Source organism: Spermophilus citellus, assembly GCF_964194105.1.
Source record: "Spermophilus citellus genome assembly, chromosome: 1".
NCBI lineage: Eukaryota > Metazoa > Chordata > Mammalia > Rodentia > Sciuridae > Spermophilus > Spermophilus citellus.
This window is the reverse complement of record NC_138182.1, coordinates 141140008-141165918: the sequence shown is the minus strand read 5'-3', so window position 1 is coordinate 141165918 and position 25911 is coordinate 141140008. Positions and strand designations below refer to the sequence as shown.

At 42.2% G+C, this 25911-nt stretch overlaps 1 protein-coding gene across 2 annotated transcripts in view; it reads right to left on the bottom strand.

The window, feature by feature from the left end:
- Window positions 1–24846, bottom strand: part of GLRA1 (glycine receptor alpha 1) — a gene marked incomplete at both ends in the record, with an annotated part of 79208 nt that extends 54362 nt beyond the window's left edge. For both annotated transcript variants that reach the window (XM_081279900.1, XM_081279901.1), the window contains one exon: window positions 24791–24846. In XM_081279900.1, the coding sequence (XP_081136026.1) occupies window positions 24791–24846 (56 nt within the window). The remainder of the gene's footprint in view (window positions 1–24790) is intronic.
- Window positions 24847–25911: the final 1065 nt, after the last annotated feature.

The following is a 25911-nucleotide window of genomic DNA, read 5'->3' as shown; positions in this document are numbered from 1 at the left end:
CTCAGTGCAAGCCTATCTGCATTGTGCACCCCCATGTGGTACACCGTGAGGGGTCCTGGGGGTTTTCCAAAGGTGTGAGTGCTGGAGGCCAGGCCTATGGGGCTTATTCTGCCTGAGTAAAAGCTCTTAGCAGGCCCTGCGTAATTAGCATGCATGCCACGAGCTGGACAGAAAGCAAATGGCTCTCATTACCTTCAATGCAGCGTTCTTTTTAATCAGATAAATCACACTACAGAAATGCATCTTTGCAGAGGATGGAGCTCAGAGCTTCTGGACAAAAAGTTTTGGGAAAAACAATGACAATGATCAGCAGGGATTGGTCACTTGAAGCCTCGGGAGGGGTATAAATAATGGGAAGAAATTGTAATAGCATCAAAATAGATGGAGAGACACTGGATCAGCCAATGAGAGGAATAGCTAGCTACCACTGAGAATTCACGATGGGCTGGACACATTCCATACGTTACCATATGTAATCTTCCTAGTCATCCCCATGATGGCATCATTATCCCCATTTTATAGACGAGGAGGCTGACACATTGGTTTTCAGATATTTAGCCAAGATCTTGCAATTGGTGAATGGCAAGTCCATGAGTCAACTGGTCTCTAAAGCCCACACGATTAACTACCACAGTCTATTGCTTCTTTCAAGTGATAGTGATTTGTGAAGTCCCTCTGAGGAGCTGCTCCAGTTCATGTTATAAATGTTCCCATGACTTTTTGGAATTACAAGAGAGAATCTGGAGCAGGAGAGAATTGGAAAGTACGGGTTGGGAGCCATGTGGCAATCGTTTGCACAACATATAACACTTTCCATTTCTATGACACTTTCACATCCACAACGGTCTTTGATCCCCACAACCTCCTTGTGATAGCATTTCCATGTGCAGATGATGGTGATAAGGCTCCGTTGGAGGATGAGGGACTTGCTTGGGGTCTTGGATGGTTCAAGCATAACTTAAGGGGGGATCTCTAAATGTGTCTGAGACACCTGCTTGACCACCTGGCCACCCCCCCCCCCCAAATGAAGCATGGGGTTGGGTAAACCTTCTTGACTATTTATTAAATTGATTCTATCAACATTTCTCTGAATTCAACTGCCTTTCATTTTACCCCTTTCTGTCCCAGTTCTCTCATCCTTAAAATAGTCTCAGTCTTTACCAAGGGAAGGCATTGTTTGAATGGTAAAAGCACTTTCCACAGTGCTTTTACAAATGCTGTGGAAAGAAACTCTTCTTTTTCAGATTTGTTAACTTTAAAAGGCACTCTGAGGGAATGATCATTCCATCTTAGTTTATTATTTCTTTTATTTACTTATATATTCAAAATAACAACAACAACAATAATAATAATGACAAAATGATTACAGAATGCCTATTATGTGTTCAAGTACTAGGTGCTAGAGCAGGATATAAATAAAAACAACAACTGCTAGTCCTTATTGAGTGGCTCTGAAGTGCCATGTATTATACTAACAGTTTTGTGTGTAATAATATTTAATCTCCCCAATAACTCTGTGAGTTGGGTATCATATTCCCATTTTACAGATGAACAAACTGAGATTCATAGGATTAAATAGATTATCCAGGTTCACCTGCCCTCACAGCCTTCTCTTTTACCTTTATCAATGATGAACATGTGATAACCGTTGCTTCCCAGGGACGTTCCAACTAGTAGAGGAAAATCTCTGTGAAGACAAATATGATCTTGCCTCTCTGGGCCTATTAGGAAAAAGTACATCACTTTCCCCTCCCAAGTCTACACTATTTCTAACCTGTAGTATAAAAAAGCCAAACTGCAGTAAACCCTTGGGAAATGCATCCGCACAAATGGTGCCACTGATCCCCTCCAGTGGTTTTCATTGGAATGAAGTTTGTGTGGTCTTCAAACATTCAGAAGATTATGGTGCAAAGGATGGTGTCCAGAAAACAACTAATCCTTGCTAGGCACCAAGGAGGAAAGGATCTTAAATTGTAGAAAGAGCAATTTTCAGCAAAACTCGAAGCTGACTTTAATAAGCTCAGGGACAGGTCTTCAGAAAGTGAGCACTTTCCGATGAGTTAGGAGGGTTTCGCTGAAGCAGGTATTTGGATATTAACATAGAATGGTAGGGAAGATCCAGGTCTCTAGTTCTCCAAATTGGTGATTCCCTTGAATCTCCAATCCAGAATCAAAGCTACCGCTATTCTCAGTAGGGTAGAATCTGTCTCATGCATCAGGTTCCAAAGTCTTGGGAATAGATGGGTAGAAGGGCCAGACTTCAGGGACCTAGTCACCTTGTGCATTAAAAACAACAACAACAACAACAACAACAACAACAAAAGTTTGTTGACCATCTGCTATTAATTAATGACTGTATATCACAGCCCTGCAAGGTCAGTAGGGACTGTCATTTCTGGTTTATATATGCAAGAGATGACTCAGAGATGAACTGAGAATAGTGATAGCTGTCAATGGTCTAGTAGTTTCTAGATGCCACGCACAGAGTTAAGAACCTTTTCCTAGGAGCTTTTTAATCCTCCTAACAACCTTAAGGAACATCAACCATGTTCTTCTCTATTTTTTCAGATAAGGAAATTGACATTCAGAGAGGTCGACTGAACCAAGGTGACATGGAGGCAGAGTCGATACGTGAATCCAGCTGAGGTGGAATTTTGGCAGAGGCTTTGGAACAGCTGTTCAAATCTGCTAGAACAGCTCACTCAACTCAAATATGCATTGTTTTAGATTTCTGCTCCTCTGTGGTGTAGTATAAGCTTCTATACAAAGTCCCCGGGAAGCCATGGGAGTATTAGGAGAATTCAGGAGAGGTGTTATGGACAGCTAGTAGGATTCAATGAGATGGAAAGAAGATCGATGTCTGATGTTGGAAGAGCAAGGTGCTATGTCCAGGGCCCCTTCCTGTTTTCAAATGAAAAGATATCAAGTCTTTTCATCTTGGGGTTTTATTCCTCTTCACTTCCTGCCTCTAGGATTCCCTAGTAGGGTCACCTCTTTATAGCTCAGGGGGACAAGATCAGAGCCAAGTTCCCACTGCCTCCTGCTTTTTTTTTTTTTTAACTTTTATTTTATTTGTTTTTATATGGTGCTGGGGATGGAACCCAGTGCCTCACACATGCCAGGCAAGCGCTCTACCACTGAGCCACAACCCTGGCCCCTCCTGCTTCTTTTTGCATGTCACAGAGGCCAAGGGAAGTGACTCAAGGACTGGGACAAGTTCTGGGTGCAGAGGCAGACATCCTGAGTATGACTTCTTTCTACCTATTGTGATTCTTTCCCTTATGATCCCTTGTTATTTTAAACATCAGCTTCCTCACCCATAAAGCGTAGGTACCCTCTGTGTGAACTTGTAAAATACAAGTTGAAATCATGTCGAGGACTGGGGTGTAGCTCAGCGGTAGAGCTGTTGCCTAGCATGTGTGAGGCCCTGGGTTGGATCCCCAGAACTGAAACACCCAAACCCACCATGTCAATGAAAGTGGAAGATACGAAGCAAACAGGAACTCATTTTTTGGTGGAAGGCTGAAATAGTGTATGTTCCAGGGTTCAGCAGGTGGTCTCAGGGATTAAATCCAGGCTCTACCATGTATTACTTATGTGGCTTTGGACAAGGAACTTATCCTAAGTCTTTGCTTTTATGTTTGTAAAATAGAATAATATTTGTCTCTCACCACATTGTTAGAAAGAACAAATATTTTTTTATAGTGCTTACTTTGGTACTTGGTGCATTGTAGATGTTCAATATAACTCTTATTGATTTAAAGAGAGTTGGTTGAGCTAGGCTTTGTGATAGGGAATAAATATATGAACTTCTACAGGGTTTCTTTGTGTGCCACACTGGAGTCTATGAGGAGACTGGAGTCCACCCACTCACACACCTAGAAGAGTCGCACAGCAGTCTCAGGTAATTCTATTGCTTTGCTCTTAGTAATTTACCACTTAAGTAGTAAATTAATAGCATTACTTTGGCATTTTAATCAATAGGATTAAGATGATCTGATGGTAACAGAGTAGTAATTGCTGCTACACAGATGGACCTTGTCCAGTGGAAACCTGATCTTCACGAGCTGGCTGGCTGCCCTCAGACCAGATTCTTTCAACCCTTTAAGAAAACATCATTTTCCTCTGATGATTAAAGCAATAAATGCACATTGGAAAAATTCAATGAAGTTCAAATTAAAAAATAAAACCCACTTGGAAATCCCATTATCCGGATACCTACTGTTAACATATTGGTTGATTATTTTTTAGGTTTATTTTTTCCCCTCTATAGATCATAATCAGTTTTTGTTTCCTTCTTTTTTATGAACCAAAGATTCTAAGTGAGCATTTCCTCTCATTATTAAACCTTTAGAAACACACTTTTAAATTGCTACATATGCCGGTGTGTGGCTGCTTTAGTGTTCACTTAGCTATCCTCCTGTGGATGGCCATTTATACCGTTTTCAATTTTTAGTGGTTATAAATTATGCTGTGAAAAACCCCCTTGGTGACAAACCTCTGTTCATGTCCTAGAAGCAAAAGTGCTGAGTCAAAGGGTAGGAATATTTCTGAGGCAGAAAGGCTCTACCAGTGCCCCTCCTAGCCCCCAGGACCAGCAACTTGGCAGGGGGCGGGCGGGGAAGAAAATAAATTCTTCGTAGTACAGAGTCTGTTACAGGCAAAGACCAAAGGCAGTGGTGAGAAGTGAAAGTGAAAGAAAGTGAAAGACTGCTTCTACATTTCCCTCTTTCCCTCACTGACTCATATTGCCCATGGAGCCACAGATGTGGGGACACGCTAGGGGGCAGATGGGGACATCTTTGTGATAGGTTGTTCAGAAGCCCAACATTGCTTCATGCCCTGCATCTCTTTGAGGATTAAATTGCTTTGCTGTTGTCTTCTGCTTTGTGTCACATGTCATCCCTGAAAACCCTTATATCTTCTAAATGCTTAAAATGGGAGGTGGGGATAGCATGGTGGGCCTGATGTTGACTGATGTTGATTGTGTCACTTAACTAGCTGTGTGACCTTGGGCAAGTCACTTAACTCCTTCAACTGTTTCCTTATCAGTAAAATAAGGGAAATAAGAGACCCCCTTCCTAGATTGTTGGAACTACCTGTGAACATATGTTATAAGGGCTAATCACAGTTGCCAGGCACATACAAACCATGGAGTATGATAGCCATTTTTTGCAAATATAAAAATTAAAGTATCTCTTCATTGGTTTAGATATTCTTCACTAAAATTTTAGCCCAGCCTAGGTGAAAACAAATAATCCTGAGCAGGAAATACTGGATGTGGGCTGTACTTTAAATCTTGGCTAATTTATAGTATTCAGTTGTAGGTCCTGCATTTTAAGAGGGACATTAACAGCTGGATCAGGTCCAGAAAGGAACAACTGGGCTGGTAAACAAACTTGAAATTGACCTATAAGGAATAATGAAAGACTCTGTGGGTGTTTGGCTCAGAAAAGATTCAGGCAGAAGGGATCTGTCTGCTGGGCTGTTGTGGGGAAGAGGGAACAAACTTAATAAAATAATGATCTTGAGTATTTTTCTATTTTTCCAGGCATTGAGCTAAGCCCTCTGCAAATATGATTTTTTTTTTCATCTCCAAGACACTGTACATAGAGGATGCATGCGTTTGTATTCCTATTGTACAAACGAAGCCACTGAAGCATGTGGGTGAAAGTGACTTGGTTCAAAGTTACCTGGCTAGTAGGTAGCAGGGCAGGGATGGAACCAGATCATTCTAATTCCATAGTTTAGGCACCTTCTAAAGCCCATGGACTGTTCCAAGTGACCAGGAAAGGCAAGTCTGACTTTCAAAGGGTACAGCTGCCTGATACTTGTAAGGAAAGAATATTTTGACCATGACAGTCCCCTGGTAGCGGGGGAGGCTGCCTAGGTAGATGCTGGATTTCTGGCCATCAGAAATGTTCAAGTAGAGGCTGTAAGGATGACATCTGGGGTGTGTGATAGGACCGTAACTCTACTGAATGCTTGTGCCTTCTTGAAAGTTGCTTAACCTCTCTGAGCCTCAGTTTTCTCTTCCATCAACTGGGAATCCTGGCTAATTCTAGAAACAGTTGGGGAGAATTTAAAAAACACAGACCAAATTTTTAGCTAAGAACCTAGTATACATTATATATTAAATGAATAATTATCTATGATTTGCATAGTTTCATCTGCAGCTCTCATTTATATGGTGACACTATCTACACACTTCATCACGGGGGTCAATTTCTGAGCTGAGCAGGTCTCCAGCAGCATGAGTTTTCTGAGGCAGGTAACTACTAGTTTCTGTCTCCTCTGGCCAGTGAGAGGTTGGACTTGAAAATAGGGGCAGTAGAATAAATAAAAGAATGTTAGACTAAACTGTTAGGTAACAGAAGAGATATTATGAGAACAGAGATTAGAATTACTTTACCCATTGATCAAATATCAGATGGATTTCACTGTGTGGATCAAGGAACATTCAATCAATGAAGGCAGTGTTTGTCTTCAAAGGTCTGAAGGCCTGAGATGGCTCAAACAATCACAAAGAGATTAGCTAATAGGACTGAGTACCAGTCCATGCTGAATCTTTTGGGTTGGATTATAGCCCCATTGGCAGTTAGACGAGGGTGGTTGGAGGCAGTGGTTTTGAGAAGATGCCCTTGGAAGATCTGTTTCCTGTGACTTTCTCCTTTTGGTGGTCCCCAGGGTTTGTTTTAGCAGGCACAATGTGACAATCTTGCAATTTTGGGTTTCTTGGGACATATTTCTAGTCATTTCACTGGGATATCTTCCAGGGCTTGGGAATATGCTAATCATAACAATAGATATATTGTTGGGCTTGGAGGAGGAAGACCCTCCAGGCAACCTTCTTTTCTCAGAGGGAACAGGGCAGCATCCTGCCTCCGAGATCAGGATTCATTCAGGCCTCTGTTCTGTACACATCACTTTAGGCTGATTGTAAACCACCATCAGCCGTGGGCCCCACCAGAGGGAGGCATGGAGTTGGCTGCGAGAGGAGGAAAGCTTTAATTGCTGAAGTTCTTGATGCTTTCTTCCTCCTCCTTTTTGCAACAAGATAAGCAGATTCCAGTTGCTCTGGAAGATGCCTTCTTTTCTTCTGGTTTCCTCCTCCTTTCATCATTCCTCCTTAGCATTTACTTCTTCTTTTCTGTTTTTTGACCTTCCATTACCTCCAATATGGCAGACCTGAGAGAGATCTTAAAAGTCATCTAGTGCAAGCTACTCATCCACTTTACAGATGAGAAGACTGTGGTCCAGAGGAGGCTCATACAGTGAGTTCCTGGTTGACCTGTGTTTAGTGTTTACTAATTATTACTAGGCTTATGTTTTCCTTTCTCTCCTCTTCCCTCTTTATTGCTCTCTTGATTTCTCTTTCCCTATCCTTTCTTGTTCATTTTTAAAATTTTCCATTTTATTTCTTGCTCAATATTATTATTATTATTTTTTTGAGACAAGGTCTGCCATGTTGCCTCTGTTGCCTTGGCTGGCTTTGAACACTCAGTTCTTCTGCCTCAGCCACCTGGGTCTAGAGATCAAATTGCACTCAACTCCAACATCTTTATTAATCTCATGTTTCTTCATAAATCCCATGGTGATCAATGGAAAGGAAATCAGGATTTTGGGCAGCAGAAATGAGGGGGAAGTGTGTTGACAGGTTCCCCCCACCTCTGTTTCCCCACTGGGAAAGGCTGTCATTTGGGGTGAGCACCTTTATTTTCTTCTTCACATCCTGCCCCACCACATCCCTGGAGGAGTTTGTATGTCTTTCTCATATGAAACATCCTTCATTTGCACTTGGATTGGCAAGGTGGCCTAAAGGGGTCCCAAGTTGGTAAGATTACTACCTTAGTCTATCCCTGAATGGAGATGATAATAGTACTTACTTCATAGGGTTGCTATAAAGATAAATATTTAATACATCCAGAGCTTTTAGCCTAGTTCCTCACATAAGCTCCAACTACACCTTATTTGCTAACCTTATTAATTATAAATATTATTAGAGGAATTATTGTCCATAAGGCAATGTTGGAAGTCACAGATGTCATTCTAACATAAGGAGGGAATTGAAGACTGTGAGTACCTGAGCCACCAGAGAAGCAATTTGGGTTTAAATTTAAAGTTAGGCTTGCTCAGAACTGGCCCAGTTTCACAAGTCCTTGCGATAGTTTTCACTTTCTCCAAACCCGAATGAACCACTTGCATAACATGCCACAAGTTTTGCTTGATTCACATACTGTTATTTATTTATTCATTTATTTAATAAATACTGGATTTTCTTTATTTATTCATCTATTGACAGACAACTAGGTTGTTCTGCAGCTTGGCTATCGTAAATTGTGCTGCTATAAATATGAGTATGCAAGTATTGCTTTCAATATGCTGATTTTAATTCTCTGGGGTAAATATCAGTGAGTGTATAGGTGGGCCATATGGAGATTATATTCCTAGTCTTTTGAGTAACCTCCATACCAATTTCCATAGTGATTGTACTAATTTACAATCCCACCAACAGTGTATAAGTGTTCCTTTTTATCCACATCCTCTCCAGAACTTTTTATTGTTTGCATTCATTATGATTGCCATTCTAACTGGAATGAGGTGAAATCTCAATGTAGTTTCTTATTTATTTATTTATTTATTTATTTTGGTAGCAGGGATTGAACACAGGGGCACTCAACCACTGAGCCACATTCTCAGCCCTATTTTGTATTTTACTTAGAGACAGGGTCTCACTGAGTTGCTTAGTGCCTCTCCTTTGCTGAGGCTGGCTTTGAACTCACAATTCTCCTCTCTCAGCCTCCCAACCCACTGGGATTACAGGCGTGTGCCACCTCGACCTGCTCAGTATAATTTTGATGAGCATTTCCCTGATAGATAAAGATATTGAACATTTTTTTCATATATTTGCTGGTTGTTTATATTTCTTCCTTTGAGAAGTGTCTGTTTAGTTCATTTGCCCATTTATCGATTGGGTTGTTTTTATTAGTTTTTTTTATGGTAAGTTTTTTTTGAGTTCTTTCTATATTTTGGATATTAATACTCTGTTGGAAGAATAGCTGGCAAATATTTTCTCCCATTCTGTAGATTTTCTCTTCATGCCCTCATTTTCTTTGCTGTGCTTTTTAACTTGATGCCTTCCCATTTACTGACTCTTGGTTTTATTTCTTGAGCTTTAAGGGTCTTGTTAAGGAAGTTGGCATCTGCACCAATATGTTGAAAATGATGACCCTATGTTTTCTTCTAGCAGTTGCAAAGTTTTTGGTCTAATTCCCGAGTCTTTGATCCATTTTGAGTCAACTTTTATGCAGGGCTAGATAAGAGGGATCTGTTTTTATTCTTCTACACATGGATATTCAGTCTTCTCAGTATCATTTTTTTTAAAGGCCATCTTCTCTGATGTGTTTTTTGTTCCTTAGTCCAACCAATTAATGCTTTGGAGAATTATCACTTTTTTATTGTACAACTCATATCTTTTTGTGTTCTGGGAAATGGCTTACTGCAAAGAAACATTCTTCCTTGTGACTTAGAAAAGACTCACAGATGACGCCCTGGTAGCCTATGACAAAGCCAGACCTCCAAAGTCCCATTCTTTGTCTCATTCGCTAATCTGAACTATTCTCATTTACTATTCTGGTTGGTCAATGTCTGAGACCTGACCTGCTATTTATTTTTTAATTTGACTTTTATCTTAAACAATTTAAACATTATTAATATTATAGTGGAATTGGTAAATCTCCTACCAAAATAAAATTCATTGCGATTTACCTCGCACACTATCATTGGCACACTTACTGGATTTTAGGGAACCTTGTCATGGGCATAAGAGACTCAGAATCCTCAGTTATTTTGGGGGCTGAGATCTAATCCACTGTAAATTTAAGGAATTGGGCCAGATAATTCTTTTCATGGCTAACTCTCTCTTCTTTTGTGACTAGGAGGATTTCATGAAATTGCATATGGAATTAGTGGCACTCATCCCTCTGATGAGACTATGTCCCACTCATCACTTTATTCTATGGACACAAATAGCCTAACTCTGGCCTTTTGTTTTATAGTAATATTTTACTTCCAGAAGGATGATATCAGTGGGAAAAGCAGCTTCTAGTTGCTGCTCAGAAAACTCCAATGACCACACCAAATGATTCTCGGCCTCTAGGCTCATTTGTGCTTGAAGAAAACACAATCAGCTGGGCCAGTTGGCTTTCTTTGGATTTGTCATTTTCTCCTACCTGGTTCAGGTTGTCTTTTATTAAGGAGGGCTCCAAATTTGTATGTCTCCAACTTTGTACTCTCTGACATCCTCTTTTTTCTTTTTACAAAAAATATTTTTCATCTTTTAAAAGTAATATATAATATTTAAGCATTACAGAAATATTTATTTATTTATTTATTTATTTTTATTGTTGGTTGTTCAAAACATTACATAGTTCATGACATATCATATTTTACACTTTGATTCAAGTGATTCTGCAATCTGTATACGGGGTAAAAATGGGAGTACAGAAATATTTAATGCAGGAAATAAGAGTCCCCCTTAGTCTCATTCTCAAGAGGTAATAAAAAGTATAAACAGTTCTGGGTCCATTTCTCTAGGTTTTTGTCCTTGTATGAGAACATTAATCCATATAAAAAAGTAAAAATGGGATCCTACCATAATACTCTTTTGCTACTTGCTCTCCCCACACCCGCCGGATTTAATCATTCATCCAGGATATTTTTGACTTTTCTGCTTAGAATGAGGTCACCTGGCATGGCTCTGACTGATCATGTGATATTCATTACATGGTCATTTTTCTCAGGGGTTCAGTTTCCTCACCTGTAAAAAGAGCAGCCTCCTCTAACTCCCTGTGATAGAAAGCTGAAGAAAGAGAAAGTTGTGTTTGAAAGTGTAGGTACTTGGCCAAGGGGTAGACCCTGGTGGACAATTCTCTGTCCTGTTCTACTGTGGTATTGAGTTTATAGCACTTACCGGACCCTGAAATTCTAGCTTCCCAATTTGTTTAGTTGTCTGAACCTCCTTCTAGAGTTTAAGCTGTACGAGAGCAGGGACCCTGCTTATTCTGTTTGTTCATTGATGCCTCTGTCCTCAGAACTTAGAACAAACTATCTACTCTCAGTTGGGCTTCTAGTTGATAGATCCACCGAGAGAGAACAGGGCAGAGCAGAACTGGGCTGAGCCTGGGTAACAGGTGGACAGTTGCCCACCATGTCCTGGAGGTCAGCATCATCCTGCAGGCCTCCCCTGCCAGCCTTGTTCCTGCACAGGTATCGTTCTGTGGGTACTCTTGGCCACCTGGTGAATTAAACATCCTCTATTGTCCTGATTTTCTACAAAATTGTCTTCAACTTTTTGCTATATGCTCGACTTCAGACAGATTAGTCAGACTTTCTTTAAACCTTCAACCACACTTTGCACCCAGCCCATTTTAATTATAGTAATAACAGCGTTTTCTATTTTGTACAGTTATGCACCAAATGCTGTGCCAACACTCTTCTCTCATTTAACACTTAGGGTAACCTGTCACTCCCATTCCACAGATAAGAAAAACTGAGGCTTTGAAATCTTAAAAACAATTTTGCTCCAAGGGCATATACCTAGTAAGTGGTGTAACTAGAATTTCAGATTATAATTGATTCCCAAGATAGTTTTCCACTGCTGGGTCTTCTGTGATCCTACTCAACTTAAGGATTACACATCAACAGCTGGAAGGACCCATAGCCTTTACCTAGTCCAATCTCATTTTAGGCCTGGGGAAAATGAGACTCACAAAGTCAGGGGAGAGCGTGCAGGGAAAGGAACATCTTGCTCTGATCTCCAGATGGTCTAATTTTGAGGCAGTATGGAGCATCACGGCTTCGCCTGAGCCTCCTCAGCCTATTTTTCAGGAGGTATAGATTTTTTACATTCCAAATTCTATGAGTTCCTTCAAGCCCCCTCTCTCTGGGCATGATGCAATCTTTTTCTTGGCTCCTGTGGAGAATTTTTCTCTTCTCCTAGATGTTTTGGGTCACAGTGATAAAACTACCTCCAATGAAATTCATGCTCTTTTGCAGAAATAAAGCCATTTTAGAGAGTTTGTCTTGTCCTATGGAAGAGGCCTCTCTGCAGGCCTGGCTTACCGTGGGAAGCAACCCTATCTGCAGTGGCTCAGATATTTGGAAAGGCCTAAAGTTCAGACATAGCCTGTCAGGCAGCAAGGATGGGGATGAACTGCTCACTGCAACATTGAGAGAGCCAGGACTGAACTGCCATAGCTAGCGTACTCTCTCACTGGGACTTATTTCTTGGAGCAAAAAGAGGTCATGGTAAGACACAGCAGAGTTTCAGGATTGGTGGGTTGGATTTCTTCAGGTCCTGGGTTTCTGCAGAGCCAATAAAAGGAGGACGGGAACAGGCATATGGGGACAAATGAATTTGGTTAAGAAACACTGAGTTTAAAATATATGAACCACTGGGATGATGCTTTGTGAGAGAAAATGGAGCCAGTTGAAGACTGTAGGAAGTACCAGGGATATGTCCCTTGTCTTGTTTGCCTTTCACATGCACCAAGGAATTCATGAAGTTCTTAGCCTTTGAGAGGCTTACAATCCATCAGGAGAGTTGCAAATCCCCCCACAAATATATGGAAAGTCACTTTGAGCAAGCTAAGAAACAACAGTAATACCTACATTTCCAAGGAGATTTAATATAGAAAGGAGAGTCTGTGACCAATTGTGGGAAGGGACAGTGGCAATCCAGGGGATACCAAGAAGGAAGCATTGCTAGAGATGGGTCTCCATACATCCATGGGATCTCAGAGACATGGAGAGGGAATTACCACTGGTTAAGGGCTTGTGTTCTGCTAAGGAAAAGCATTTGGAATGGAGCTTCATTATTTATCAGTGAAGTTATTATCCTTAGTCTTTAAGATGAGGAAATTGAAGCTCAGAAAATGTTGAGCCAACTGCCAAGATCCTACGGGAAGCAAGTGGATCCAAATCAGATTAGCTTGAAACCAGAGCTGGCTCAGAGGTCTTTCTAGGCAGACTTGAAGGGAGGGGAGTTTCCAGATTTATGGTGGGGGTAGGAAACACTGCAAGCGCAGAGGTGAGACTTACAGACAATGAGAAATCCGTTTTGGGGTTGGAATTTGGTTTGTGTGAAGTAAAGCAGCTGGAAATAGAGATGGGGGTTGCAAGGGTGGAAAGTTGAGTTTTGTGTTATTCTCAAACCTGGTGTTCTTAGGAGAAGGGCAGCATGGCTACAAGAGGCATGGGATGCATCTGTAGGTACTGTGACAAGGTATTGCTGAGTGATAAAAGGAAGACGAAGAACACGGTGTTTAGAGTAATTCCCCCTGCCTTTTTTTTTTTTTTTTTTTTTTGGTAACAGCACAAATGGCTTATTACTGTAGCACAGAAGTTAAAAATGGTTCCTGGAGCCACACTGCTACTTCCAGGCTGGATGATCCTTGGGAAATTCTTTAACTTCCTCCCTACAATGGGATGAAGAATACTGTGTGCTTTATGGGACTGTTCTGAGGATCAGCATGGGTTCAGAGTCACTCAACTTCTAGAATGGCATCAGGCACATGCTTTGGGTTATTATTATGTTATTCCAATCATCCGGGAGCATGAATATCCAACTGTTAAATGATTTATCCTAGGGAATAAAATTCAGTGTATTTTGTTTTGAAACATTTCTCCCTATGTTGTTTTAATATTTTACGGCAAACAAGTGTAATATTTATAATGTAACAAACCCAAAGACAGGAAAACAAAATAAAAAGCCAGCAGGTCTATTTCAAGAGTCGATATTGGGAGACTTTATTTCTACTGTATTTTTTTTCTTCTATTAGCTACAGGTCTGCTAGGGACGTGTCGGGAGGTATCTCTGGTATCAGTCAGAAAGCTACTGAAAACCGGTGTCTGAGACAGCACTGACAAGGGTCCCACATCTGGAGTGATGCTCGTGGTCATAAAGGAAGACTGGCTTGGTCCTTGCTCCCTCCCCCTTTGTCCTCACCCTGACACATCTGGACTGGGTGAGGCTTCCTGCTCTAGACAAGTTCTGAGGTGCCCATTGGGTCTGCTTTGGGAGTGGCAATCTTGGACATGTGGTGGGATCTCTGGCACTGGGGATGGGACTGACTCTCTGACCTCTCATACAGAAGATAAAGGGAGACTGGGGTTACTTAGTCCTGTGTTTGTAAGGTTAGTGGTGAGACTGACAGATCCTTGATCTGAGTACAAGGGACCAATAGTTAAAAAAGTTCTGTACCTGGTCATGAAAACCAAAGGTTGACCAGTAGAATAGAGGAAAGGAACCAGGGGAAGGAGGAGGGGAGAAAGGGGGATGTACTGGGGATTAATATTGGCCAAATTGTATTGTTATGTTGTGTGCATGAATGAAGATGTAACCATTAGGTACCACTATGATGCACCAATAAAAAATGTGAAAAATTGTGTTCCTGGGCCAGAGGCAATGCTGTCCCTCTTCCTAACTTCCCAACTCAGAAATTTTCTCCCATAATCCTAAATAGCTCTTTCAATTGAATGGTTTTGTCCACAAGGCAGCTGGGACAGAGAAGAAAAGATGCCATGTAGTAAATCATCTCCACCTTTTGACTGAGCTCTGCATAGATGCCTTCCTGATGGGTGTGAAAGTTAGTGAAATTCTGTGCAAAGGGTGGAGATAGGAAACACACGTCTATTATAGATGCCTCTTAGGTTTGTCATAACCTGGAACAAGCTGGAAGAGATGAGCTCTTTATTACCCGGAGAGGCAAACTCATCTCCACCAGGCAAACTTCCTCATCCACCTCAGGCTCCTCCCACTTCTACTCTGCTTCATTTGTGGAGTTGTGATGGCAGCGGAACAATTAAAAGAGTGATTTCTAGAGTCAGACTTGGTTTTCAATCTTGGCTCTGCCTCTTACCAGTTGTCTCACCTTGATCAAGTTACGTGACCTGTTGGTATCTTCATATTGTTGCCTATAAAATGGGAACATAATGCTATTTACATCTCAGTTTTTTTTTGGTGTGTGAGAATTATGAGATGAGGCATATGATGTTGTTAGTAACAGTACCTAGGATTCCATAAATATTTAATAAGTACTAAGGATTATTACTGGTGAGTCGTTGCAGTCTGGGCTGAGCTGGGTCAACATGAGAAGGACAGAAGAGAAGGCTCAGGAAGAAAGGGATATTTGGCTGCCTGTGCTATCTATTAACATAAAAGATACATACACATACGTTCTGTGCCTCAGCAACTCCATTTCTTATTTCTGTTATCTGCCTGGAGAAATGCCACATGTGTTCACAAAGATGCATGTGCACCGTGACTACTGTAGCAAGGATTGCAGTGGAAAAATTAGGGAAAAAAATGTATAAATGTCTATCAATAGGGAGATGGCAGAATACAATTAGACCTCCAAAGCATAAAATGCTCTGCAGTGGCTAAAGGAATGAGGTACCTCAACAGGTAAGGCTTCCCAAGACACACAGAAACAAGAGCAGAACAAACTGTGGAATTATGTTGGCAAAGTGAGTTCAAGAAGTGAGTGTGTGTGTGTGTGTGTGTGTGTGTGTGTGTGTGTATGTGTGTGGCTATACACATGTGTATTTGTATGTAGTGTATAATGGATATGAATAAAAATGATAGAGAGGGATAACAGTTGGAGGGTCTTGGAGGTCATTATCAAAGTGGGTTTTGGGCTTAAATATAGTATTAGAATTTCTTTAAAAAGTATGCATATATTTTACCATTAAGAATGATCAAGAGGGGCTGGGGATGTGGCTCAAGCGGTAGCGCGCTGGCCTGGCATGCGTGAGGCCCGGGTTCAATTCTCAGCACCCCATACAAAGATGTTGTGTCCGCCAAAAACTGAAAAATAAATACCAAAAATTCTCTCTTTCTCTCTCTCTCTCTCTCTCTCTCTCTCTCTCTCTCTCTCTCTCTCTCACACACACACACACACACACATACACACACCTCTCTCTTAAAAAAAAAAAGAATGATCAAGAGGGCTGAGGTGTGGCTCAGTGGTAGAGCACGTTCCTCCCATGTATGAGACACTGGGTTGGATTCTCAGAACCGTATATAAATAAATGAATAAAATAAAGGCCCATCAACAACTGAAAAATTAAAAAAAGAAGGAGAACACAGGAAGAAAGGCCTTTCTAGTTAAAAACAGGAAGACCATGGCCCTCTCAAACCAAAGTCCTCATGGGAAATTCCCGCTCTCCTCTCCTAATCTTCTTTCCACCTCTGTGACCCACTGGCAGAGAGAGGGGACTGTTTTCTTGATGTCCATAGCAGTTCACAGGAGCTGCAGAGTGTGGGTGTGTATCAGTGTAGATCCACCTATATGATCTATCTCTCTATATTGATAGATCTATCAGCGTATATCTATCTATATAGATATACTGTATACATACACACACACAGACACACACAGACATATTTCAGTGTGGTGGGTTGGGAGCAAGGAAATCTGTATTTGAATTCTGGCTTTACTGTGAGATTAACAGCCTGGTTACTTATGATTACCAAGTGGAAAATCACTTTTCCTCCCCAAACCTCAGTTTTCTCAGCTCTAAAATGGGCACAGTGACCACAGTCTGCTGTCTACTTTTCAAGGTGAAGGGCTTGGAGCTATGGGATGCTCTAACCCATAAAGAGCTTTGGTAAGAGTACAGTAGATCTGCCTGGCAGCCAGGGTTGTGGTGGCCTTGCCGCAGTTCTGTGGAGCTGGGGAGGATTGCAGAATGCAGTGTGTAGCAATAAACACGCAGCTATCAAAAAGCTGGAGACCACGGCAGTTAACCTATTTGGTGTGTAAGATACTAACATGCTTTGTGGAAGGGCAGACAAAGGGGTAAAGAAAGAAGGACACGGTCCTGAGATCAGATAAATGGGACAGTGGCCTCTGGACATCTGGGAGTCCTAAGCAATATTCCTGTTATGCAAGGTTGATGGTACAGTGTCCACAGGAAGGCTTGTAAGTGAGCTCCTTGGAGAAAAAACAGACTTCCTTCTTCTGACTATCTTGATTCACCTCCTCTGTTGATCCAGGCAGGCCCTCACTGCTATGACCCAAGGCCCCAGGGGGCCTGGATTAAAGGTTGATTCCTTGGGTAGTCCTTCTCTCACACAGAGTTCCTAGCTATGTAAATGAGAGCTTTTGGTTCACTAGGTCTTCAGGGACCAGAACCAGTTCAGGGATGGAGCTCGCTCCCTGAGGAGTCCTCTTGATGTGCAAGGGTTAATATTTATGAGACTGACGGTGTTTGAGAGAACTGAAGGAAGGAAAGTGCAATGGTAGTCAGGGCATAGGGACCAGTATACAAATGCTACGTGTGCAATGTCTGGGGCATGACTTTGAGGGTCCTGTCACTTCATAACATTGAGGGATTCATGTATCCTCTCTTCCTCTAAAAAATAAAAGGGTCAATTTATGTCAGGGTTTTGGTCAGGATGATTTAGAGTCTTTCTGCTCAAGCCTAGCATTAGCCTCCCCTGGGAGCTGTCAGAAATGCAGATTCTCAGGCTCCCCAGGCCGACTCTGCCAGCAGCTGCGTCTTTGTTACACTCTCTGTGATTCCCATGCACACAGGAGTTTGGAAAGCACTGACTTAGGGAGTCCTCTTGACCTTGCAGGTTTTTCTATTCTCATCCTGGGAAATTCTGTTTCAGCAATTTACAAATCTGTATTTTACTTTATTTAATTTTAATTTTAAAATATTTCGCAGTGTTGAAGATCAAATCTGGGGCCTTGCCCATGCTAGACAAATGCTTACACCTCCGGCCCTGACTTTGATTAATTTCTAAAATCACTTATTGAGATATGATTGACATATAAGAAGCTGTACATATTTAATGTAGAGAACTTGACGAGTCTGGAGTTAAGTGAAATCATCTTCACAATCTATGCCATAAACATATCCATCACCTCCAACGGTTTGCTCCTGTCCTCTCATTTATTGTATTTATTGTTATTTTTGTAATAAGAATATTTAAGATTTACCCTCTTAGAAAATTTTGGGGAAACTGTCTTTTTGACAAAACCCTCACAGTGAGGGACTACTGAATTGTAGAACTTTCTAGACCTTTTGCTGCCCCAGACTCCAAAGGACAGTGTGATATCTGGTGCGGGACAGGTGGGTAAGTCGAGAATGTACCCAGAGGGGAGCTGAGGCTTCTTCTCTCTGTGCCTGGGGGTCTCCCTTCTACGGGGCTAGACAGAATGCTGCCCAGGAGCCATTGCCCATTTCACGGCTGGGATTAACGTTTGTTGGCAGTTCCCTGTTGAGATGGTAAACTCATTTAGCAACGGACACTGAAAAACAGCCGAATTCAAAGGCGGAGAGTGGTAATCTAATTGCACTGAATTAGCCTCGGGAGACTCGGACAATCTCAACTTCAGGAAACCACAAAGGGCTCCTTTATACAGAGTTTGAAAAGCTCTGGGGTCTGGGCAGCCCTCATAAGGGCCTGCGGTACAAAGCCTGGGCCCTGTTAGCTTTGTTTCCTTCAATGTGCTCTCTGAATGGATTTGCTGGCTCCCCCTATGGTGTTTTCGGTTGTGTTAGGCTTAACGGAGGTTGCTTCAGGAGAGCCGGCTGGAGTTCAGCATAGAGTCCTGAGGACTGACCAGGTCTGAGGTTTCGTCCTTGGACCTTGGCATTTTCCGGTGGATCCTTCTGGCTTATGCTGAGGTGCTTCTCATTTCTTAAAACCAGGCTTTTCCATAACCGTGGTGATTTCCTCTTAATAATTCTTTGTCACATTGTATATGTTTATTGCCCAGTTTGTTTATTTAAAAAAATAAAAAAAAATACCCAGAGAGGATGTGTTGATGGTATGCTTTAGTCAGTTTATACCCATCAGATGGTCATTTGGGAATCAGGGAATGGGGAGCATTAGCACTGTGAAGGTTTGTCACTAACCTGCATTTTATTTATTCTTCTGCAGCAAATGATAAACCTCAATTTACAAAAGAAGGATTTCTTCTAGGTTTCTCCTGGGAAACAGATTTCCAGTCTCTGTTTGCACACCTCCACTGACAGGAACCTTCACTACCACTGAGGAAGCCCTTTGCACCATTTGACAGAGCTACCAGAAAGTTCTGAATTACATTGAGCCAGAATTTATGTGTATGCATTTTTTAATTGATTGTTCAAAACATTACAGAGCTCATGTGTATGCATTTAAAAAAAATCTACCAATTCTTCTCTTGTAGTTACATAGAATAAATCTAATGTTTCCCAATATGGGGTCCCTGGGCACCTAGGAGGTGCATGAAATAGTAATGAGGACTCAGAATCCATCTTAAACAAGCCAAAGACTGACAGACTGCATGTTTACATCTGGCAAAGCTTTATGGATTATTTCAAAAGCATCACATATCTTTAGTTTTGTTTCTTCTTCGGTCAATGGAGTGGCATTGTGCTGTGATATTTGGTATTTATGGCAGTTATGTATGCCTTTGATTAATAAAGATGGAAAAATAAGTTAATACTGAATGGGATTTAGTAAATAAATTTCTAAAGCGTAGGCTTTGTGGAGTAGTCATGATAAGAAGAATCATTGATAGGAAGTATGAAACTTTGGTCTGTCTGTCTTGCATCATTTTTTTCAGACTAAACACAGTGATCAGGTGTCACATTTTCTCAATATTCTAAGCTTTTCTTGGGGGAAATTGACACATTTATAGTATCTGTCAGTAATCATCTCCAAGTTAGGATAATCCTCCAAAGAGTGAAGTGGCTTTGTGAAGTTCTCAATTCTTTCAGGTTTTGACCTGGGATATACCTTGGTATAGCTATATATTTTTGGTAGTAATTAAAATATTCTGCAATAGCTATAACCCAAACTGTGCTGTGATGGAAGAGGTTGAACGATACAGCTAAAAATAATTTTAGAAAGAGTGATTTGTCAAATCTTTTCATTTTACAGGTGGGGAAATTGAGGGCTGGAAAGGTCATAGAACCCTCTCAATGTCACACTCAGCTAAATTCTAGATCCTGGGTCTGCGGCCTTTGGGCCAGTGCGGTTTTGCCTAACGCGTACTTTAAAACCCGCGAATAGAATCAAGATGGCCATGCGGGGAGACAGTGCCATCCATCTTAAAAATCATTCTGGCTTCTGCCAGCTGATGAAGGAAATAAAGTTAATGACACCCACATAAATGTGACGCTGTTGCAGGATGCACGCACTGGCTGCCTGGAGGAGAGCTCTGTGGGTCTTCTGAAGAAGGAGAAGGATGCTTTTAGTGTAGCTTTAAAGGAAGAAGTGTCTCCTTTTCTGCAAGGACAGGGACTGTGACATTTGCCCTGCAGAGAGCCTAGCTTTGGACTGGACACGTATGCACATGCTAAGTAAGTGTCTGGTGAAGAAATGAAGGCAGGGCCACCACTAGAACCAGTTCATCCTGAGCCTTTGTGGGTCTGGGGCCCTGTCTTTGATAAAGAGCATGCCAGAGGCCAAGGGGGCTTACAGGGTTGGATTCAGTCATTTGAATTGCAAACTGAGTCCTCACCGTGGAAGAAGCTTGTTATGACCAAGCTGTAGGATGGGAGCAGAGCTGGCTCTAGAAGCAGGGGCTCTCAGGTCACAGCCACACTGCTCTTTCATGGCACCATATAGTCACAACCTCTTTCATTAGATAGTCTCAAAAACAAATTCCCTAAATGTCCCCTGATAGGTCATTACCAGTTTGGCAGATATGCAGATGTTCGTGTGCTGATCCATAACTCCATTTACTGGCCTTGGGTCCCTGTCCAGGCTGACACTTGGGAAGGAAAAAAATGCCTACCCCCCCACCCCTGTTAAGGTTTCTAAACCCAAAAGGAGGGTGTACTGATTGACATTTTTTGTTGGTCCTGATGCAAACTTGCCCAGCAGCTTCCCTTTTCCTTAGGAAAAAGTCCTTGGCCTATTTCAGAAGCTCTTAGACACTTTCCGCAGTATCAAAAATGCAGCAAGTAAGACTCAAGGCAGGGTATAACTATGTCACCAAGAGAAAAAGATCAAGGTGGTCGTCTGCCCCCTTTTTAAAAAATATTTATTTTTTAGTTGTAAGTGGACACAATATCTTCATTTCATTTTTATGTGAAGCTAAGGTTAGAACCCAGTGCCTCACGTGTGCTAGGCGAGCACTCTACCCCTGGTCACATCCCCAGCCCCCCATCTGCCCTTCTTGACAAGCTTGGAGACCCAGCTGCCAGAAGGGCCCACCTCAAGGGAAGTTTATTTACTTTTCAACTGGGTAGTTATTTTTAGGACTGCAGTATAAAACAATGTGCTTATCATGTTCCTTTTGATCCTAGTGTGTTTGAAACATCTCCCCTCCAAGCTCTAATGACTTTTCTTGGTAAATGAGTACCACATTTAATACAAAACCCATGCGAAATACCATCTTACTGGAATGGGAGATGGAAGGGGCACATGAAGAAAACCTGATCTTGTTTTGGGAGAGCCACACATAGATTAGACTACATCTATCTTCCTATCTTTATTCCCTTCTGAAGCACAAGCTAGGTCCCTTTTTTTTTTTTGGTTTCACTGGGAGGGTTTGTATATCTCCTTGGGGATGACAATTTTCTAAAGGAAGCTGGAATTTCTTATTTTAACTTCCTTATTATAACTCAGATGTTAAAGCAAATCATTAAAAATTTGGTCATTTCAAATGGCAGATCAAAACTTGGGCAATTGAGTCTCCTTTTCCTGCCCTCCCCCCATGTCTGGAGATATTTTTGATTGTCATGACTGGAGGTGGGAGGGGAAGGGAAGCTACTAAACATCCTACAGTGCATAGGACAGCCTTCGTAGCAAAGAATCGTCCAGTTCAAAATGCCAATAGTGTAGAAGTGGAGAAATGCTATTTATTGTGGGTCTGTTTGACTTGTTGATAAAGCAAAAGAATTTTGGGGTCCTACCAGGCCTGTCCTGGACAAAAGCCTCTGTAAGGGCTCTGGGGATTAAAGCCAAGTTACCTCTGGCTTGAAAAATGGTTTGAAAGGAATGTGTTCCCATCATCACAACAAAATGTTTTTGTCTGTTACTTTTGGTTTGTCTGGATATAAGACTCCATCTCCCAAATGAGGAAAAAAATTTAGTTTATTGAATTCTAGAATGCCACCTGCAGTATTTTAGAACCTCAGGCTTTACAAAAACCAGAGCAGGAACTTCTGCCAAATCACCTCCTTTTTCTTATAGGGACACAGTTGATGAGCGCCGCAATGCTGTTGGTCTCCTAGGACCCCAAGTCTCCCTTTCTAAGGCTTTGATTCGTTCTCTGTGTTGGCATCACATGAGATTCTGTCCGTACTCTCTTCAGTTGTTGTTCTGTTTGTTTTGCTATCATTTTTTGCCATTTCATTGCTTATAGGTTGCAGCAGCAGCCCCTCTGTTAGTGAGTGCTTTCCGAGCCCCCACGTTTTTTCAGCAAGGTGGGCAGCTGGCATATCTTAATCTAAGGAGTGCCTGGGACAATTGGATTGGTTCATCCCAACGCAGCGCCTTAGGGGAGAAGGGGGTATTCAACCGGGGACTGCTAGGGAGCTGCCAGCACCCATTTACCCATTTTAATAAGTCTCCAGGTTTTAATACTTCTCTATTTTCATCTAAAATTTGAAAAAAATAAAAGAATGAGAAATGAAAATACCCATTGAAGAAAGACAATCTACTCAGTTTGCCTCCTTCTGACCTTTTATTTTCTTTCGTCTGTCTGAAAAAATTGCTGAGGGTACTCCCCTGGTTCAATTCCCCATATTTATGGTTCTGAAATGGAGTTGCTCCTCAAATGAAGTATCTATTCCTATATTTTGAAAGTGCCATGGCACCCTGCTTTTCCAGCCTGCTATAGTTGTGACTCATTTTTTTCCTGATAAACACATGAATTGTGTCTTACGTCCATTGAAGCTCATGTGTGCCTTCACACACGTAGGGGACAGAGATGTAAACTGATGCTTCCTGATAGGCCACTACCAGTTTACTTGAAGAATTAATGCAGCAGTAGATTCGTAACCTTATCAAAATGATTACAATGCAGACCTTTTAGAATGAGTCTCCTTTTTGTGAAAGACAATGTCTGGGAATGGAAAATCAGGCATTGCATACTGTTCATCAAGAAATAAAGGAGTGTGGAGGGGGTAGAATGATGTGCTTGGTCCTATTAATTTGCTCTTTAATCTCTCTGGTTCAGTTCTGTCTCGGTAAGACAAACAGAGAATCAATTTGCATACAAATGTTACCAAGTACCCCATCTCTACAGCATTTCACAGTTCTACCAGGTATAAAGGGGGGACAGGATCAGATAGTATTAAGAGGACACTTTCTGCTTTAAAGTAGGTAAAATTTACAAGGCCTTGAACTACTGGACTTTTTTCATTCTACCTGACAACTTGACTATTTACATTGTGAGCTGTGGTCAGGATAGTGACCTAACAACTAATTATTCAAACCAGAGATTAGAAACTGTAGCTTTGGGTACCTCAGAGAAGAGGGGGATCTTGTCTTCATCTGGACAGAAAGACATAAGGAGAGAGAGACTTACATATAGAAATTTGCAATTTTGGGGGGAGGTGTCATTCATTTAATAGCAAATCAATGGAGTAATCAAACAAACAATTTTTACACAATGCATTAAACAAGAATTATTTGCTGTTTTATGATGGGAGAGGATAATATTTGGTGGTCACTGAGTTATTTGAAACAACTGTAGTGGGGTTTTTCAAATGTCTTAATCCAATGCCATGGTAAAACATGAGAAGCAGGCATCTAAAATGAGGAAGATTAATGATCCCTGCAAGCTGTGGAAGAAGAATAATTTTTTTCAATTCATATAAATGGAATTTATCATAACCATCTCTGAAGATGGCATGATTCACTCACAAAAGGCCCATCTATTTCAATACTTCCTAAAGAGATGATTTTTCACTTTTCACTTGTACTAAGACAAGAATGCCAAGCCTGTAGGCAGAAAAAATTTAACGTAGGAGACAATGGATAGGGGAACTCAGCTATAGAGTCAAGGATAGGGATAAATTAAGAAACAAAACAAAGAGGCATTATCCATTAGTTCAAGATCTGCTGCTAACAGAGTAGTTTATAAAGGTGGGTAGGGGAAAGGAGGGAGTCAAAGTTTGATAGGGGGAACGTTTCACAGTAACTGTTCTTAAATTCATTCTGCACCCAAGTTCAGGGCTTTACAAACGGAGGTCATAACTCTCTTGTTTCCTAGCACTAAGCCTCAGTAAACGCCTCCCTATCCCCCGCAGGAAAAAAAAAAAAAAAAAGAAAACAACAACAACAAAAAGGATAGAAAATGGTATGTTTTGTGCCTAGCGAGTTGGAGTGCAACCTTCCCTATCACCGCTAGTTGTCACTTGGCTCCCAGACGGGAGAGCTGAGGTTTTCGGCACTGCGGTTACAGAGAATGCAGTCCTAATTAAACTGAGTAACTCCTAAAGCTTCCCCTTAAAGTCCTCAACCGAGTGAAAGCTAATATGCACAGGGGGCCGGGAACCAATGTCGGGGTGTAGCAGGCAGAAGTACAAACAAACCGCAAGAAACAGGCAAACAGCTGCCAGAGCTGAGACTGTCTCAGACCTCCACGCACAAGCCAGACACCCTGCGGGCGGGGGGTGGGAGGGGAGAAGGGGGCGGGGGATGGAAGGACCCGATTGCAGCGGTACACAGCAACCCCCTCCCCCAAATGATGGGACCACGGTCAGAGTCAAGCGTCTGTTCTCCTTCCCCCCATTTCCAACAGAGCGATATGGTCAGTAGAAAATTGCATACCTGAAGAATACAATGGTCTCCCAAAGGTAGAGTCGAAGAGTATTGAAGCTGTACATTTTTCAGGTCCTTGTGCTTTGTAGTCCACGAGTTACGGGGGCAAAAAAATGTTTCAAATTGGCACTTACAAAACCAGCGAGAGCTATTGGAAAAATAATCCAGATGTTAAGGGGAGGTGAGGAATAGGGGTGAGGAGAGAGAGCCTCAGGGGAAATTGGAGCGAGGAGGCTGTAGGTACCACGGACAGCGGCGGCCGCGTAGCGTTTCAGCACCACGGAGAGCGTCCAGCCCCGCTTTTCAGGAGCGCGAAGAGTATTGCTGTTTGTTAAACTCCAGCTTGTCTGTTGGCTCCCTGCGGCGCTGGGGAGGCACGTTTGGGGGTGGGTATATTTTCTTTCTTTCTTTCTTTTTTTTTTTTTTACCCCTGTTTTTCTGTTTAAACGGCCAGCTCCGTGAAAGGGCAAAATTCTTCTGTGGAGATCAGAGGGCTGGCCGCGGACCTTTAGATTGGGCGAGCATCTTGGGTAGACGCAGCAAGGCTTGATGGCTCTGGGCTGGCCTGAGGGGGTCAGGGGCAAGGGGAAAGCGGTGGACAGCGCAGCCTTCAGTTAAATCTCGCAGAGTGTGCCAGGCTGGCGCATCGCGACCGAGTCCCAGAATCTTGCTCCCCTGTCTCCGTTCCGGTCTGCTGTCGCTGTGCAATCCCTGTTCTCTGGTCCCCGCCGAATAAGTTATGATCGCTGAAGGAAAGGTGTCCCATTGCTTAGGATTGCAGGCGGGAGAGAGCCCAGGGCAAGTTTCAGGGGCTGCTAGGGTCCATGGCTACCCCGAGGGGCTCAGGAGCCCAGGGTTTCAGATGCATCGCGGTTCTCTGGGCTCGCCCATTTTCCTTTGGCCAGGACTCCTCCAGATCTTCAGACTTTCTTACTGCATTAATTTAACAAACTGACGGGGTAGGGGATGGAGGGGCGGGCAGGGGGCGATGGCCGATAGGAGGGGGTGGAGAGGGGAAAGAAAAGGGGGGAAAACTCCTTAGTATCTTCAAACCCTCCCACTCGAGGTGTTCATTGGCCCGCGGCTGCGAAAACCAGATCTTCTCCCAGTATTTGGCCAATCGCGTGTTA